Source organism: Pongo pygmaeus, chromosome 18 (assembly GCF_028885625.2).
Source record: "Pongo pygmaeus isolate AG05252 chromosome 18, NHGRI_mPonPyg2-v2.0_pri, whole genome shotgun sequence".
NCBI classification, from domain to species: domain Eukaryota; kingdom Metazoa; phylum Chordata; class Mammalia; order Primates; family Hominidae; genus Pongo; species Pongo pygmaeus.
The window spans coordinates 86,058,832-86,074,679 of record NC_072391.2 but is presented as its reverse complement, the minus strand read 5'-3'; the positions used below and the strand labels follow the sequence as shown (position 1 = coordinate 86,074,679).

Below are 15,848 nucleotides of genomic sequence, written 5' to 3'. Positions count from 1 at the left end.
TGTGCTGTCCACTCCCTGGGTCAGCCAGAGAGTGTCAGGGAGCACCTACTGGCTGTTACCCAGTGCTGCCCTGACCTGGTTCTTCACTGTGCACATTTGTATCACACCAGACCCTGGCTGGCAGCTCCAGGTGACGAGGCACGTCAGTGCCTTCCTGTTCTGTTCTGTTTTGTTTTGTTTTAAATCGGGATGAGGTCTTCCTGTGTTGCCCAGGTTGGTCTTGAACTCCCGGGGTCAAGTGAACCTTCTGCCTTAGCCTCTTAAAGTGCTGGATTACAGGCAGGAGTCACACACCCGGCCCACTGCTACTTTCTAGATGAAGAGACAGAGTCCCAGAGAAGAAGCAGGGGTTTGGCTGCTGGTCTGGAGCCAGTTCTGCTCACCTCCAGCCTCTGCCTTGGGCCACCCTGTTCACACAGGAGCTGCTCACAGGCTGAGACCGCGAGCAGGGCCCTCCTAGAGGCACTGGGCCCCAGTAAGTGCCCTGAGCTGCCAGGAGCCGGCCCTGTGTCTCATCCCTGTCTCCGGAGGACGTTGGCAGCCAGCTCACCAGCTGGCCCCTGGGCAGGCTTGAATCATGACCTGGAACGCCAGGTGTCTCTGGCTCCACCCCTGGACCCGCACCCTGTCCAGGTGCCCCAGGGCCAGACTGTTTTGGTTGCACCCTCTGGATGGGCTAGCCCCATGATGGCTGCTCGTGGAAAGCTGTGGTTCTTAGGGAGCTGCCAATTCCTAGTCCTGCAGCCTGGAGCTACTGGGTGTAAGGTGGGGGCTCGGGCATGTTGGGGGCCGGGGGTCGCAGAAAAGAGCCCGTGGGACCTGTGCACTCATAGCTGCTGGCCGAGGGGCCACCTTGTGGCTGCCCTTCCCAGCCAGGCCTGGTCAGGGCTTGTGTGCAGGGCGGCTGAAGCTGTGGGAGGCCACACTGTCCACACAGTGCCCTGTAAGCCCACCGTGCCTCAGTTTCCCCGTCTGACAAGTGGCACAACAGGAGCCGCTTCCTGGCACAGAGCTCAGGGTCAGGGCTGACGCAGCACTTGTGGGTTGCCGGGAGACCCGAGGGGCTGCCCCTTCCTTGCCTTGGCTGCCACGGGTGACGTGGCAAACCGCTCTGGCCGTGGTACTGCTAGGGGTCTACCCTTGGCAGTCAGGGTTGGCCGCTTGGCTGGGAGCCCCTTCTCCTCCCCAGACACATCCTCTCCTTGAGGCTGGAGGGGGTCCTGCCATCCCTGGGGTTGTCGAGCAGCAGGAATCCAGGAGGGCAGTGCCTGCAGCTCAGATGGGGGCCAGTGGGCAGGGCCGATCCGCTTGGACCCTCCAAGGGTGGCAGGAGAGTGCCTGTCACTGACCTCAGGTGGCGGAGGCCATGGCGTGTGAAGGAAGGAGAGCTCAGTTGGAGGCCTTACTTTGTCACCGCCGCTCTGAGTGCCTGCTGTGTGCAAAGGCCAGCGGGGACCCCTTCTTCAGCTGGGCTCTGCCCAGACCCCTGAGCTCTGGGTGGGCCGGGAGGGAGGCCTTGCTGCTCACAGAGGTGGCTCTGCCTGACCCAGCTCCCATCCCAGGGCACAGTGGGGGCATAGGATTGGCTCCGTCAGACATTCTGGGACCCACGTCCTTCCTGGGGCCACACCCTCTACCCACTGTCCCCCACCTATTTACCTGTACCTGCGCCAGAGATGGCTGCCCAGATAAGCCCTGGTTTCCTCCCTTTCTGGAGAGGCTGTGGGGGCTGGAGAGGAACCCACCTGGGCAGAGAGTCAGGGGATTGTGGGATTGCTCTGTGCGGAACGCGGGCCTCACCCATACCCTGGAATCTGTCCCCTTCTCCGTTGTTGAGGGATGAGTCCCAGATCCCTGACCCTGCAGGGAAGCCCAGCACAGAAAAACACTGAGGCCTGTACACCCTGGCAGCGCTGCTGGTTGTCTGTGGGGAAGGACAGGCCCTGGGAGGGAGGGGAGGCAGGGAGGGCAGTGGGGAGGGTCAGGAGGAAGTGGGGGAAGGGCCACCCAGGCCCCGATGTGGGGGATGTCTCACGCGTGGGGTGGGGCATTCTCATCTCTGCTCGGTCTCCTGCCATGCTGTGGGTCGTTCACTGCTGACCCCAAGTAACAAGAAGATGGGGATGGGATGCTGAGCAGCACCGGGGAGAATGCAAAGGCACCTCCTAGCTCACCCGCCCCCGCCCCGCAAGCACAACCGTTGCCATGGTGTGGGGACCGGAAGGCGGCGGCTTTGGGACCAGACTGCTTCTGCCTCAGGCCGTGCCGCTGGGCCTCTGGTCAGCACCATCGTGCCCTGCAAGTCACTCTTAGCCTAGTGCTCTCCTGGGCAGGGCGGTGCCACAAGAGCTCAGGCCCAGATGTGCAGGTGCCACTGTTCCACCCACCAGCAGGTCACCTGGGGAACTCTCCCCTCCGCAGCCTCTGTGTGCTCATCTGTGAAATGGGCATGGTGGAGTCACCCCTGGCTTCTGTGAGAATCCCAGCGGCTTATGCCTGCAGGACCCTGTGGGCTTTGCCCCGCTCCCTGGGCAGAGACAGTTCCCCCAGTCCCACCCACGTGGCTGTGTGCAGCAGGTGCCTGCTGACCCTCTGTTCCTGCACGGGTCACCTTGTTGACAGACGGACCCCCACCCTGCCCTGCAAACCTCTCCAAAGGCTGCGGGCTGAGTGTGTCTGGGAGGGTGGCCTGACTCTCCACGACAGCAGGTCTGAGAGCAGATGGCTGTGGCAAGCGCGGTGGGTGTCCAGCCCACAGCAGCCACCAGGCCTGCAGGACCCTGCCCCGTGTAGGTCAGATGAGCCATAAAACTGAGTTTCCTGGACACTGAGCTAATTAAACCTGGACACCGAGCTAATTAAACCCAGGCACCGAGCTAATTAAATGCTCCAGAAGCTCCTCGGTGCCGCAGGCTGCTGGCCGGTCTCCAAGTAGGTAAGGAACATTCCGTTTGCCTCCTGCTGCCTCGAAGGTGGGTGTCTCCCCTCGGGTCCCTGCCCGTCCTGAGCTCCCTGGGTGCTGCCTGCCCTGTGGCCGCGTCCCACTGTTGCCTTTGGACAAAGCTCTCTTAGGGCCTGGGGTTCTCCCGTGAGATGACGGGTTGGTTCGAAGTTCTCTGAGGTTTTCAGAGCTTTGTGAAGGGCTCTAGAATCCATTTTCTCTCTCACTGCTGGACAGAGGGTGTAGACGGGGCTTTTTCTTGACTTTCTCTCAACTCTTCTTTGTCCATGAGGCCGGAAGAGGGGCTTCCTCAGTCCTCAGCTCAGGGTGGGGTGAGATGGACAGAGAACTGTGCAGGATCCCAGCCTGAGACTGTCCAGCGCCCCAGGGGAGCGGAGCCCGTGGCTCAGCCGTCTGTAGCCACGGCCGGGCTCACTAAGGGCGCAGAGGCCCTGCCGGCGAGGTCTGGGGTGGGCCTGTGGGGTGGTGGGCGCTGGAGGCAGGACCTCTGCTTGTGGAGGGTGGGCCAGGCGTGGGGGGTGGGCCAGGTGCAGAGGATGGACCAGGTGTGGACCAGGTGTCACATCCACCGGGGCCTTTGAGGGGCAGGTGGGGATTTGCGCGGAGAAGGACTGAAGCAGCTGGGGTTTTGGGAGCATGTGCGGAGCAGGCCCGGGTGCCAGGGTGACTGGTGAAGGTGGGCCTGGGCGGGCTCGGCCTCCGTTAGGGGAGCCCCCCAGGTCCCCTCCCCACACAGCTTCCACCTCTGTCTGCTCTCTAAGGCTCCTATGCTGGCGCTCTGGGGTGGTAGGCCATACGGCCCCTGTGAACCTCACCATAGACCTCACTGTGAAGGCTGCATGGGGCGTCTGGGGCGGGCTGGCTTCCCCCTGTCCCCTGGGCCAACCTTGCTAGCCTTCTTCTTCCATAAAAGTGGGATCCGTCTGAGCCCTCATGGCCCCTCTGGGTCTGGGTTTGGTTTTTGTGCTTTGCCTGGGGTCATGGCGGGTAAGGCCCACCAGGCTCCCTTGCAGAGCAGGGCAGAGCAGCGGCCGCCGGGAGCTGCCTGTACCACGTCTGCTCTTCTTCCTCTCCTCCTCTGCCCCGCCCCGCCCACTGGCGTAAGCACTAGCCCAGGAGTGTTTATCGGTTTCTCTTCCAAGCCAAATAAGGCAGAGAGCGCACTTGCAGGAGTTGGAGCAGGCCAAGGGGAGGGCAGCTGGGGCTTGGACCAGGACCCCAGCTCCCTGTTGCTGCCCTGGCCTGGCAGCTGTCATCTGCGAACTCTGTTCCTCGCCTGCCCTCACCCGGCGCCTTTCAGAGCTTCCCATTCTCAGCTGGTAGCAAAAGAAGTCAAGACCTAGCAAGGTGCCTGCCCCGGCCAGGAGGCCCAGGTTCTAGCCCTGCAGCTACCGCTGTGAGCTCTGGGGACTCAGACGACTCATGTCCTTCCCAGCTTCTGTTTCCTTTGATGAGAGGAAGGCTGGACCAAGCGACCTGCCCTGCTTCTGTCTGTTTCCTCCAGTCCTTTTCCTTTTTGGCCAGTTCACTTGTTGATAACTCCAGCAATGCATGAAAACATTCCTCTTGTAAAAAAGGGAAATGCCATGGGTAGGAGGGACCAAGGACCTCTTCTGCAGGGGCAGATGCGACAGCTTGGTGTGGATCTTCCTTGGCCTTTTTGTATATCCTAGACATGCGGAATTTCAGTTTTACACAAAAGGAATGGTAGGCATCTGACTGTCTGTGGCTCGTATCACTCGGCAGTGCCACAGAGCTTGGTGCATGTTTGCTCTCTCATGCTATGTGACAGGCACTGTTGTCTCTGCGACAATCCTGTGAGGAGGGAGTTATGGTTCTTGATTTATAGATGAACAAACTAAGACAGAGGAGATTGGGCTCATCTGTGGTCATCTCAGCAGTTGTGAGAGGTCAGGGCCGGAGCCCAGTGGTGTCATTCTGCAGGGCACATACAGACATGACCCACAGGGTTGTGCCGCACACCCTGCCGCTCGGCCTGCTCTGCAGGTGGGTGCTGAGGCTGTTCCTGTATCTGCTGTGTCCTGTGAGTCCATGGGTGCCTGTGGAGTGGGGATGGTGGGTTTGCATTTCCAAGCGCTGCCCCTGTCATAGGCTCGGGGAGAAGCAGTTATGTATGAGCTGCTGTGAGCTATGGGTATGACTGGCATCACAGCAGGAGGAGCCCTGGGGATGGCTGAGTGACGATGGGAGGGGACAGAGCTCGCAGAAGCCAGGGTTGCCCCCAGGCCAGGCCACTGCTGGGGCCAAGGATGGGATGCAGCAGGATGTTGGTCTGTTGGGGAGTGGAGTGGCAGGAAGCCCACAGGGTCAGCTGACACTTAACCCAAAGTGGTGACAGCCTTGAATGCCAGACCAAGGAACTGGTCCGAGGGCCACATAGTTGGTCTCGGTGCACAGGGACTTGGGCTGAGAGAGTCGTTGCTCCTTGATGGCCATCTCCTTGTGGGAGGAGAGTCCGGGCAGCCACTGCCAGGAACCCACCTGCGCTTGAGACGGTGGGACCACAGGGCTGAGGAGGCTCCTGGGGATTCCTCCCAGGATTCAGCTGCTCTGTCCCCAACCCCAGAGGGCCTGTTGGTCTAGCCCTATATCCTCTCTGCCAGTTAGGTCAGGGCAGAGAAGTAGAGGCACAGAGGGTGGTGGAGGGGTGTCCATCCAGGCCTTTCTGTGGCACCTTCTGGGGCTGGCTGGAGTCTGTGAAATCTGTGTTAACTGGCCCAGACCTTTCCTGCCTCCTGGGGCATCTACTGGAGCCTAGGCTGCTGGGGGAGTCTGCCTGTGACTTGAGTCTCTTGCTGGGCCATGCTGGGCTCAGTTCGCCTGTCTGTGGGATGGGATAGTGCCACGCTTAGGTTGTTGGGAGGACCCAAGGAGGGCGATGCCTCCAGCCATGGCAGCTGGCCCTGCTCCACCCCGCAGCCCAGATCCTTCAGGGTCAGGAACCCCCAGGTCGTGGACTCCAACCCTCGGGCTCTCCTACTTCCCAGGTGATGAAGCTTCAACCCGTGGGCTCTCCTTCCTGGGTGAGGAAGCCCTGGAGAAGGTGGAGATGGGATCTTAGTCCAGCCCACGGCTCCACTTCCTTTGAGAAGCTCTTTCCCCCGTCTTGGCCCCTGGCTCTTATTCAAGCACCTGTCGTCTCCTATCTCCTAGGCCCCATCAGTCCTTTTGGAGACCTGTTCCCACGCGCCCCTGCGCTCACAGGGCCCCGTCAGTCCTTTTGGAGACCTGTTCCCGCCCGCCCCTGAGCTCACAGGCTGCCAGTGTCCACACACTCTCAGGCACTGTCATTGGAGCCTTTTAACCACATGGGAAAGCAGGCAGGTCAGGTAACTATCCCCCCGCAACGCCCCCTGCATACCTGGGGCCTGCACCAGGTGCTCCTGCACTGCCAGCCCTCTCGAGGCCCCGCCTCGTAACCTAAATGCATCACGTCTTCCAGCCCCCCACTCTGAGTGCTCAGCTTCCAGGTGGTCTAAGCTGGAGTCTAAACCTGGAATGCCCTCTGCCTGCCTCAGCCCTTCCCTTCCCCAGGGACCGAGGGTTAGTGCGGCTCCCTAGCCACCAGTTTTTTGTTTGTTTTGAGATGGAGTCTCGCTCTGTCGCCCAGGCTGGAGTGCAGTGGCGCGATCTCGGCTCACTGCAAGCTTCGCCTCCTGGGTTCACGCCATTCTCCTGCCTCAGCCTCCCGAGTAGCTGGGACTACAGGTGCCCGCCACCATGTCTGGCTACTTTTTTGTATTTTTAGTAGACACAGGGTTTCACTGTGTTAGCCAGGATGGTCTTGAGCTCCTGACCTTGTGATCTGCCCGCCTCAGCCTCCCAAAGTGCTGGGATTACAGGCGTGAGCCACTGCACCTGGCCTGTTTGCTTTTATTTTTATTGTTTTTTGAGACGGAGTCTTCCTCTATTGCTCAGGCTGGAGTGCAGTGACATAATCTCGGCTCACTGCAACCTCCACCTCCCAGGTTCAAGCGATTTTCTTGCCTCAGCCTCCCGAGTAGCTGGGACTACAGGCACCCACCACCACACCCGGATACATTTTGTATTTTTAGTAGAGATGGGGTTTCACCATGTTGGCCAGGCTGGTCTCGAACTCCTGACCTCAAGCCATCTGCCCGCCTCGGCCTCCCAAAGTGCTGGGAGTACAGGCCTGAGCCACTGTGCCCGGCCCCAGCCACCAGTTTTGTACAGCACTCAGGTGGGTGTGGTTCCTGAGGACATGTCACACGAGATCCTTCCAGTCCATCAGCCCACCTGGCCCCACCAGCGGCGAGTGCAGCCATTGGTGGGTCCAGAGTCCCGGGGCAGAACGACTGACTCCAGGTTGTGGAGGGGTCTCTTAGGATCCTTCTAGGCACCCAGGTCAGGCAGGTGCCTCCATGCCTAAGACTGAGCTCCTGGTGGACATCGGGCTGGGTGTGGGCGTCCTGTACACCCTCCCTGTGGCCTGGTGCCCGTGAGGAGTGGACAGTCACCCCGAGAGCATAGACCACCCTCGAGGCTCCCAGATGGTGGCCACAGAGCCCCTCTTCCCTGCCTGGTGTGTGATACCTTCCATGGCTGAGGACACCTCCAACTGCTCACTCCTGTGACCCTGGACCCAAGTGCTGGGCAACACCTGGACTCCAGGCCCCAGTCCTTCCTTCTCCTGGGGTCCTGGCTCCTGGGCGGCCCCCCCGACACTCTGCCCTGTGCTGGGGACCCAGGAATTGCAGCCCTGCCCCCTGGCCCCGGTTTCTCATGTCGGGACCTGCTGGCCAGGTTGACTCCTGACCGCCACTGTCTCAGACCTGCTGGTCCCACCCGGTCCCCACCTGTCCGCCGCCCGAGGCGCTCCTGTGAGGCCGCTCTGCAGCTCTTGGCCTGGGGACCCCCGTCCTCTCGTGGTGCCTTCTGCACTGTCCCCTTTGGAGATGGGAGCTTCGAGGGTAGGCGCCACTGTTTGATGAAAAGGTGGTATAAGCAAAGCAACCCCCAGATACTGAAGGAGCTAGGAAATAAAAGGAGGCAGGCAGAGCAAGTATGTTGGTACTGGGCTATTTACTGGCAGGAACTTACAGACGGAAACATGGCCTCGGGCAGCCTCGAGACAGGTAGAGCTCTGAACCCAAACGCCCGATCTGGGGCTCGTATCTTGCCCTGGGAGGAATGTGCAGGTGGCTGGGAACGCGGCGGGTGGGGTGGCAGATTCCTGCTGCAGCATCAGGTTTGTTTAGGAAGAAACGTACGAGGACTAGGCACTCTTTTTTTTTTTTTCTTTCCTGCACATGAATGCCAGGGAATAGTTGTTCCTGAATGAAGATGATGCATCAACTAGACAGTTTGGAAGCATTCCCAGACCCGGGGTTAATCAGCAGATTAGCATTTAAATAAAGTTACTCTGTCCCCACAGCCAGCTAGGCCCGAGCCACACGGCGGGGGCGGGGGCGGGGGTGGGGGTGTCGGCTGTTCGCTGCAACCCAGGCTTGCTCCATCTCCTCATCTGCAGTGTGGAGGTGACAGTCATGGTCCTCGCCTAGTGCCACAGGATTGGACAGGACAGATCACCCAGCCCTGTGCCTGCACTGGGGGCGTTGGTGACATGATGGCCGCGGCGGTGACGTGGTGGTGACGTGATAGCCGCAGGTGCGTCCACCCTCTGGTTAGGCCTCTCCTCTCCCTGGGGCGCAACAGGTGTCCTCGGGTGGGAGGTTCAGCTGCTGGGCCTGGGGCCCCTCCAGCCCCAGCTTTCAGCTCCTGTGCAGGTGTGGAGCAGGACGGCGCGCCGGGGCCTTGGCTCACACGGTGCCCCCAGCTCGTCTCTGCCTGCTCTGCTGTGCGGCCTCAGCTCCTGTGGGTCCCGGGTCACCCATCTGTGTTGGCCACAGTCTTTCTGCACCACGTCCTGCTCTCGGCCAGCACTGGCCTGTGGGCCCCGGCGGTGTGGGGTCACACACAGGCCGCACCGGCTGTTTCACGGAGCCTCCCTGCTCAAAATCCTGGCCTTGGGTCTCTGTGTGGCTCCTGGAGGGAGCACGTACGTGGTGTCCAGGTTGTGAAAGCCCCACCCGGCAGCCCTCCCTGTGACAGTCCTTCAGGCCTCGTCAGGCTTGGTTCAGCCCATGTTAGAGGAGGCCAGACTCGGAGCCGACAGCTCCTCCTCGATCACCACAGGGAATGAGGGTTGGGCAGTTTCTCCTCTCCCACCCGGGTGTGGGTCAGCTGCAAGGGCCTCATCCCAGGAACTGCATCCTGGCAGGAGGGCTCAGGCGTCTGACATCCCCTGGCAGGTCTTCCTGTGGGCCAGTCGGAGTGAGTGGTGTCCAGCCCTCTGTGTGGAATGTTCCGGTTGCGTGGTGTGTGGTCCTGGTTACCAGCATGTGGCATTTGTGGCTTTCCTGGCCAGCACCCACTGAGAGCAGAGGCCAGCCCAGCCCTTGGACACCCAGGGGCCCAGCAGCTACCGTGGGGGCAGCCTCTCCCCTCCTGACTGTGCTGCTGTCAGCTGTAGGATGAGGGTCTGTGGATGGGTGATGGCTGGGCTCTCTGCTTCCCAAGGGGCTGGATGTGGGCCCTGAAGAGTCAGGCGTGTGCTGGTGGGGCGAGGGGGTTGGGGATTGGGAGCCACAGCTCTCTCTGACCCCATCCCATTGCAGCTGACTCAGGAAAAGGCGTTACCCCTACGGGGTCACAGGCCCAGCCTGGGCAGCTCCTGATGGGAACATGGGAGCCACAGGGCAGGGCAGGCTCCTGTCCCCACTCCTTGGATTGTCTCAGGCCCCACCTCCCCTCTGGCTGAATTTCTTCCTTCTCTGCCTGAGCCTGATCTGCGAAGCTTCTGACCTGCCCTGAGTTGGAGCCAGCCTTCAAGGCCAAAAGCAATGCCGCCTCCTCCAGGCAGCCTGCTCTGATGTCTCCCCCTCTGGCTTTAGCCCACAGAGTCACAGTTGAGGCCACATCAACACACTTAGACCAACAGCACTGCCGGCCGCATAGACAACACAGGTAGATACAAGGAGTGTTTCGAAAAGCCGTGGCCCTGCGGCCGGGATGCCCGGACCTGGGTCCTGACCACTCTCGGGAGCTCCTCCCCTCTCAGAGCCCATCCCATCTGCAAATGGGGGCATTGGAGCATTGGCTGCTCCTCACTCCTGCCCTGCCAGCCGGCTACTCCGAGGACCCCAAGACCAGATAATGGGAGGACTGGTGGGATGGGCTGTGACCCTGAGCCCCCTTCTCATCCCACCCATGAGGCTGCCCCTGCTTGGTGTCTGCGGCAAGGCTGACAGAAAAGATGGCACCAGGGAGACCGGCTAGGGCCCGCCTGTGTCCGCCTGTCCTTGGGTGAACGGGTGTGCTTTGGGGGTAGCGGGTGTGCTCTGGGGGCAGCAGGTGTGCTCCGGGGGGAGCAGGGTGTGCTCTGGGGGCAGGTGTGCTCCGGGGGCGGCAGGTGTGCTCTGGGGGTGAGTGTGCTCTGGGGGTGGATGTGCTCTGGGGACAGGTGTGCTCTGGGAGTGGGCGGGTGTGTTCTGGGCGCGGTGTGCTCTGGGGGCGGCAGGTGTACTCTGGGAGCTGGCGGGTGTGCTCTGGGGGGAGCAGGTGTGCTCCGGGGGCAGGTGTGTTCTGGGAGCAGGCGGATGTGCTCTGGGGGGAGCAGATGTGCTCTGGGGGTGGGTATGCTCTGGGGGGGGGCGGGTGTGCTCTGAGGGGGCGGATGTGCTCCGGGGCAGGTGTGCTCTGGGGACGGGTGGGTGTGCTCTGGGGGTGGCAGGTGTGCTCTGGGAGCAGGTGTGTTCTGGGAGCAGGTATGCTCTGGGGGGGCAGGCATGCTCTGGGGGTGGGTGTGCTCCGGGGGCGGGTGTGCACTGCGGGGAGCAGGTGTGCTCTGGGGGCTGGTGTGCTCTGGGGTGGCGGGTGTCCTCTGGGGGCGGGTGTGCTCTGGGAGCAGGTGTGCTCTGGGGGAGACGGGTGTGCTCTGGGGGCGGGTGTGCTCTGGGGAGGTGGGTGTGCTCTGGGGGCGGGTGTCCTCTGGGGACGGGTGTGCTCTGGGAGCAGGTGTGCTCTGGGGGAGGTGGGTGTGCTCTGGGGGCGGGTGTGCTCTGGGGGCGGGTGTGCTCTGGGGAGGTGGGTGTGCTCTGGGGGCGGGTGTGCTCTGGGGGCGGGTGTGCTCTGGGGGGGTGGGTGTGCTCTGGGGGCTGGTGTGCCCTGGGGGGGGCGGGTGTGCCCTGGGGGTGCGGATGTGCTCTGGGGGCAGGTGTGCTCTGGGGAGGCGGGTGTGCTCTGGGGGCGGGTGTGCTCTTGCGGGGGTGTGCTCTGGGGGGGCGGGTGTGCTCTGGGGAGGCGGGTGTGCTCTGGGGGCTGGTGAGCTCTGGGGGGTTGGGTGTGCTCTGGGGGGGTGGGTGTGCTCTGGGAGCGGGTGTGCTCTGGGGGCGGGTGTGCTTTGGGGGCAGGTGTGCTCTGGGGGCAGTTATGCTCTGGGAGCAGGTGTTCTCGGGGGCGGGTGTTCTCTGGGGGTGGGTGTGCTCTGGGGGTGGTGGGTGTGCTCTGGGGATGGACGGGTGTGTTCTGGGGGGGCGGTTGTGCTCTGGGTGGGGCGAGTGTGCTCTGGGGGCAGTGGGTGGGCTTTGGGCTAAGTAGCCCTCTTCCTCTCTGAGCCTTTTCCTTGTCTGTGTTGTTGGTGAGTGGCCGCCACCTGGGACAAGCTTTAGCTGTCTGTCCAACTGTCCACCATGTCCCCGGACTCTAGACCAAGCCTGCTGCCTGGTGGAGCCTGCTGGGTATTGAATGAGTGAATGAATGAATGAGTGAGTGAACAAACTCTGTGGGGCATGTTGCTGATCACCCCAGGGCAGGCCTGTGGTGGGTCCTGGTCTCAGGCAGGGGACTTGCCCTGACGGGTGATGTTGGCCTGCTGGGGAACCCCTACCAAAGTGCCTCCCACACCTTCCATCGTCCTCTGCCTTTGACTCCACTCTACCCCTCGAGGTTCCCCTCTGGCTCGGCCAGGGGCCTCCAGCTCCAGCCCCTCCCTCATCTCCATCCTCAGCCCCTGCACCCGCCTCATCTCCATCCTCAGTCCCAGCCCCTTGCAGCCTCAGGCTCGGGCTTCTGAGAATCCTTTGCAGATTTCAAGGGCTGGTTATTTTTTTATTCTGGCAAAATATACATCCATAAAACTTTGCCATTTTATAGTTTGTTTCCTGAGATGATCTCACCCTGTCGCCCAGGCTGGAGTGCAGCAGCGTGATCATGGCTTACTGCGGCCTCAGCCTCCTGGGCTCAAGTGATCCTCCCGCCCCAGCCTCCCGAGTAGCTGAGACCACAGGCATGCGCCATCATCCCTGGCTAATTTTTGTATTTTTTTGTAGAGATGGGGTCTCTATGTTGCCTGGTCTGGTCTCGAACTCCTGGGCTCAAGCCATCTGCCTGCCTTGGCCTCCCAAATTGCTGGGATTACAGGCCTCAGCCACCACACCCGGCCTAAAGTTTGTCACGTTAGCCGAATTTAAGGGCACAGGTCAGCAGCGGTAAGCACGTTCCCATTGTTGTGCAGCCATCACCAATACCCATCTCTAGAACTTCTTCGTTTTCCCAAAGGAAACTGCACCCACGGCACCATCTGCCCGGCCTCCCCACAGCCCCAGGGTCTGGTGACCTTCATCCCCAGGACCTACGCTTCTGCCTCCAGGAGCCCTACCTGGTGTCCACACCACACTAGGGTGCCCTGCCACGGGCTTTGAACCCAACCCTGGTGCACTTGAACTTGTTCAGCATTGGACGTTCCTGGCAGGTCAGACCGTGAGCTCCTCTGCTCTGATGGACGCACAGACGGCTGCCACCTGGCTGGACAGGTGCAGAGGGGAGGTGCCACCTTCTCTGGGGACAGGGCTGGGGCAGAACTCACCCGGCGGAAAAGTGCAGCTCTGGAGAACAACAGAGAACTTCAGAAGCCTTTGCTGTGAATGCATTTTCCTCCTGCCTCTTGGGCCAGATCTTATTGATTTTTTTTTTTAATGAAAATGTATAATCGTCAAAAAACTTTAGATTTAAAAGCATGGAGCCGATGGCTATGCTTGGTGCGTTAATGGGAGGAAGAGCAGATCTTAACTTCAGGGAGGGCTCCTGGGGGAGCTGGGGGAGGCCGCTGTGTCCAGCAGGGCGGGCGGTGCCCCCTGGAGCCCTGCACTCTGCGATGCGTGTGCTAAGCCGAGGCCACCTTGAGCCCGTCGCAGCGCCGAGCGTGATTCTTTCGTGTCTGCTTCTGGGAGGGTGGAAGGGTGAAGTCGTTGAGGGTGGGAAGGGAGGGGCTGTGCTTGCTGAGTTTGCCGTGCGCCCCTGGCCCTTTCAGCTGCAACCATCAGCCCCACGGTGCCAATGGGGAGATGGGCCTGGAGGCCCCACCAGGCTGAAAGGCCAGGCCTCCCGTGCTGTCCGTGGAGGTCGGGGTCTCCCTCTGCCTGCGCCTCCTCTAACTCGCTCTGTGTTTTCCGTGCCCCTGGTCTAGGGTGAGGCTCGGGTCTTGGGGACTGAGGGGCAGGCGGGTGTCAAGGTGAGAGCTGGGCTGGGCTGGGCCTCCCTCCAGACTTCCCGGGGCTCCTGTGGCACCAAGGACGGGGCAGACGGTGGCACGTATGGCCTTCCCTGGGCACAGAGCCAGACTATGGAGGGATCTTGTTGGCTACATCCTGGCTGGGGCTTTGGGATCATGGTGGGAACAGCAGCCAGGGGTCTCGCTTGGACACGGGTCTGAGCTCACTGTGGCCTCCTTCCTCAGCCTCCTGATCAGGGTCCTGAGGCTGGAGGGTGGGTGGAGGCTGGAGGGTGGGTGGAGGGTACGCTGGAGGGTGGGCTGCTGGTGCCCCTTAGGCAGCATGAGGCGCCTTTCCAGTCTCAGTGTCCTCCCTGGTAGCCCCGGAAAGGCTGAGTGGTCCCCCAGGTCCCCTGCAAGGAGACCACATCAGGCCCCACCCCTCATCTCCTGACAAATCTCACATTGCTAGGAGGAAGCAGGCCTGGCTAGCACGTGGCAGGCACAGCCTCCCTGACTCCAGACCTTATCAGATCAGTGCAAGTGCCAGGGGGACCCCGGGTGGGAGCTGTGTGGTTGGGACTGATGCAAGCACTGGCCAGACTCTCAGGATGAGGGTGGGAAGCTAGGCCCTGGGATCTTCTGGGACAGGCAGGAGGGCAGACACGGGACACGGTGCGGGGGCTGCACTGAGTACGGCCACGCAGAGCGTTTGGGCTGAGGGCGCACTGTGTCCCACTGCCCCATACCTGTGCGAGGGCTCCCAGACACGTGCTGGGTGCAGGAATCATAGCATTTTTTTGTTTGATTGTTTTTTGAGATGGAGTCTTGCTCTGTCACCCAGGCTGGAGTGCAGTGGTGCGATCTCAGCTCACTGCAACCTCCGCCTCCTGGGTTCAAGCGATTCTCTTGCCTCAGCCTCCTGAGTAGCTGGGATTACAGGTGTGCACCACCACACCCAGCTAATTTTTGTATTTTTTGTCAAGACGGGGATTCACCATATTGGCCAGGCTGGTCTTGAACTCCTGACCTCAGGTGATCCTCCTGCCTCAGCCTCCCAAACTGCTGGGATTACAGGCGTGAGCCACCACACCCAGCCAAGAATAGCGTTTTCTTTCTTTCTTTCTCTTTTTGAGACGGAGTCTCGCTCTGTTGCCCAGGCTGGAGTGCAGTGGCACCATCTCGGTGCAACCTCCGCCTCCCGGTTTCAAGCAATTCTTCTGCCTCAGCCTCCCAAGTAGCTGGGATTACAGGTGCCTGCCACCATGCCTGGCTAATTTTTGTATTTTCGGTAGAGACAGGGTTTCACCATGTTGGCCAGGCTGGTCTTGAACTCCTGACCTCAAGTGATCCGCCCGCCTTGGCCTCCCACAGTGCTGGGATGACAGGTGTGAACTACTGCACCCAGCCCGAGAACAGCATTTTTAAAGGAAAAAAAGCAAGGTAGGAAGATGGGTCACAACCTCAGCACCCCACTGGGAGGCTGGTGCCCGTGTCGTGGCACGTGTGAGATACGTATGGAAGCGCGAGGTGGCTTCCATGGCTCTGACAGGGCAGCACTCACAGGGCACACGGCCTCGGGGGTGTGATGAGCTGGGTCACGGGTGCGCTGTCCTCTGGGGTGGGGGCTGGCCATCCTCTGTTGGCAACGCAGCTAACGCCTGTCTCCCCACAGCCTGCCTGCTCCGCTTCAGTGGACTCTCGCTAGTCTACCTGCTCTTCCTGCTGCTGCTGCCCTGGTTCCCCGGCCCTACCCGACGTAGCCTCCAAGGTAAGGCCAGGGGACCCCGCCCACGCTCTCAGGGTGGGAGGGGGTGGGCATTCGTTTGGGGCCAAAATTCATACAGCTTTCCTCACCTTTAACAGCCCGGAGTGAAAGATGAGGGGTTCCGAAAGAAATTTCTTTTTTTTTTTTTTTTGAGATGGAGTCTCGCCCTGTCGCCCAGGCTGGAGTGTGGCACGATCTCTGCTCACTGCAAGCTCCACCTCCCAGGTTCATGCCATTCTCCTGCCTCAGCCTCCTGAGTAGCTGGGACTACAGGCACCCACCACCATGCCTGGCTAATTTTTTTTTTGTATTTTTAGTAGAGACAGGGTTTCACTGTGTTAGCCAGGATGGTCTTGATCTCCTGACCTTGTGATCCGCCTGCCTCGGCCTCCTAAAGTGCTGGGATTACAGGCGTGAGCCACCGCTCCCGGCCTTTTTTTTTTTTTTTTTGAGACAGAGTCTTGCTCTGTCTCCAAGGCTGGAGTGCAGTGGCGCAATCTTGGCTCACTGCAACCTCCGCATCCCAGGTTCAAGTAATCCTCGCATCTCAACCTCCCAAGTAGCTGCAATTACAGGTGTGAGCCACC

At 60.9% G+C, this 15,848-nt stretch overlaps 1 protein-coding gene across 2 annotated transcripts in view; it reads left to right on the top strand.

Annotated features, from left to right (window-relative positions):
* PIEZO1 (piezo type mechanosensitive ion channel component 1 (Er blood group)) overlaps positions 1–15,848 on the top strand; it is a 69,115-nt gene that overhangs the window by 21,012 nt on the left and 32,255 nt on the right. For both annotated transcript variants that reach the window (XM_054453027.2, XM_054453026.2), the window contains exon 2: positions 15,169–15,264. In XM_054453027.2, coding sequence (XP_054309002.1) covers positions 15,169–15,264 — 96 coding nt within the window. The remainder of the gene's footprint in view (positions 1–15,168; positions 15,265–15,848) is intronic.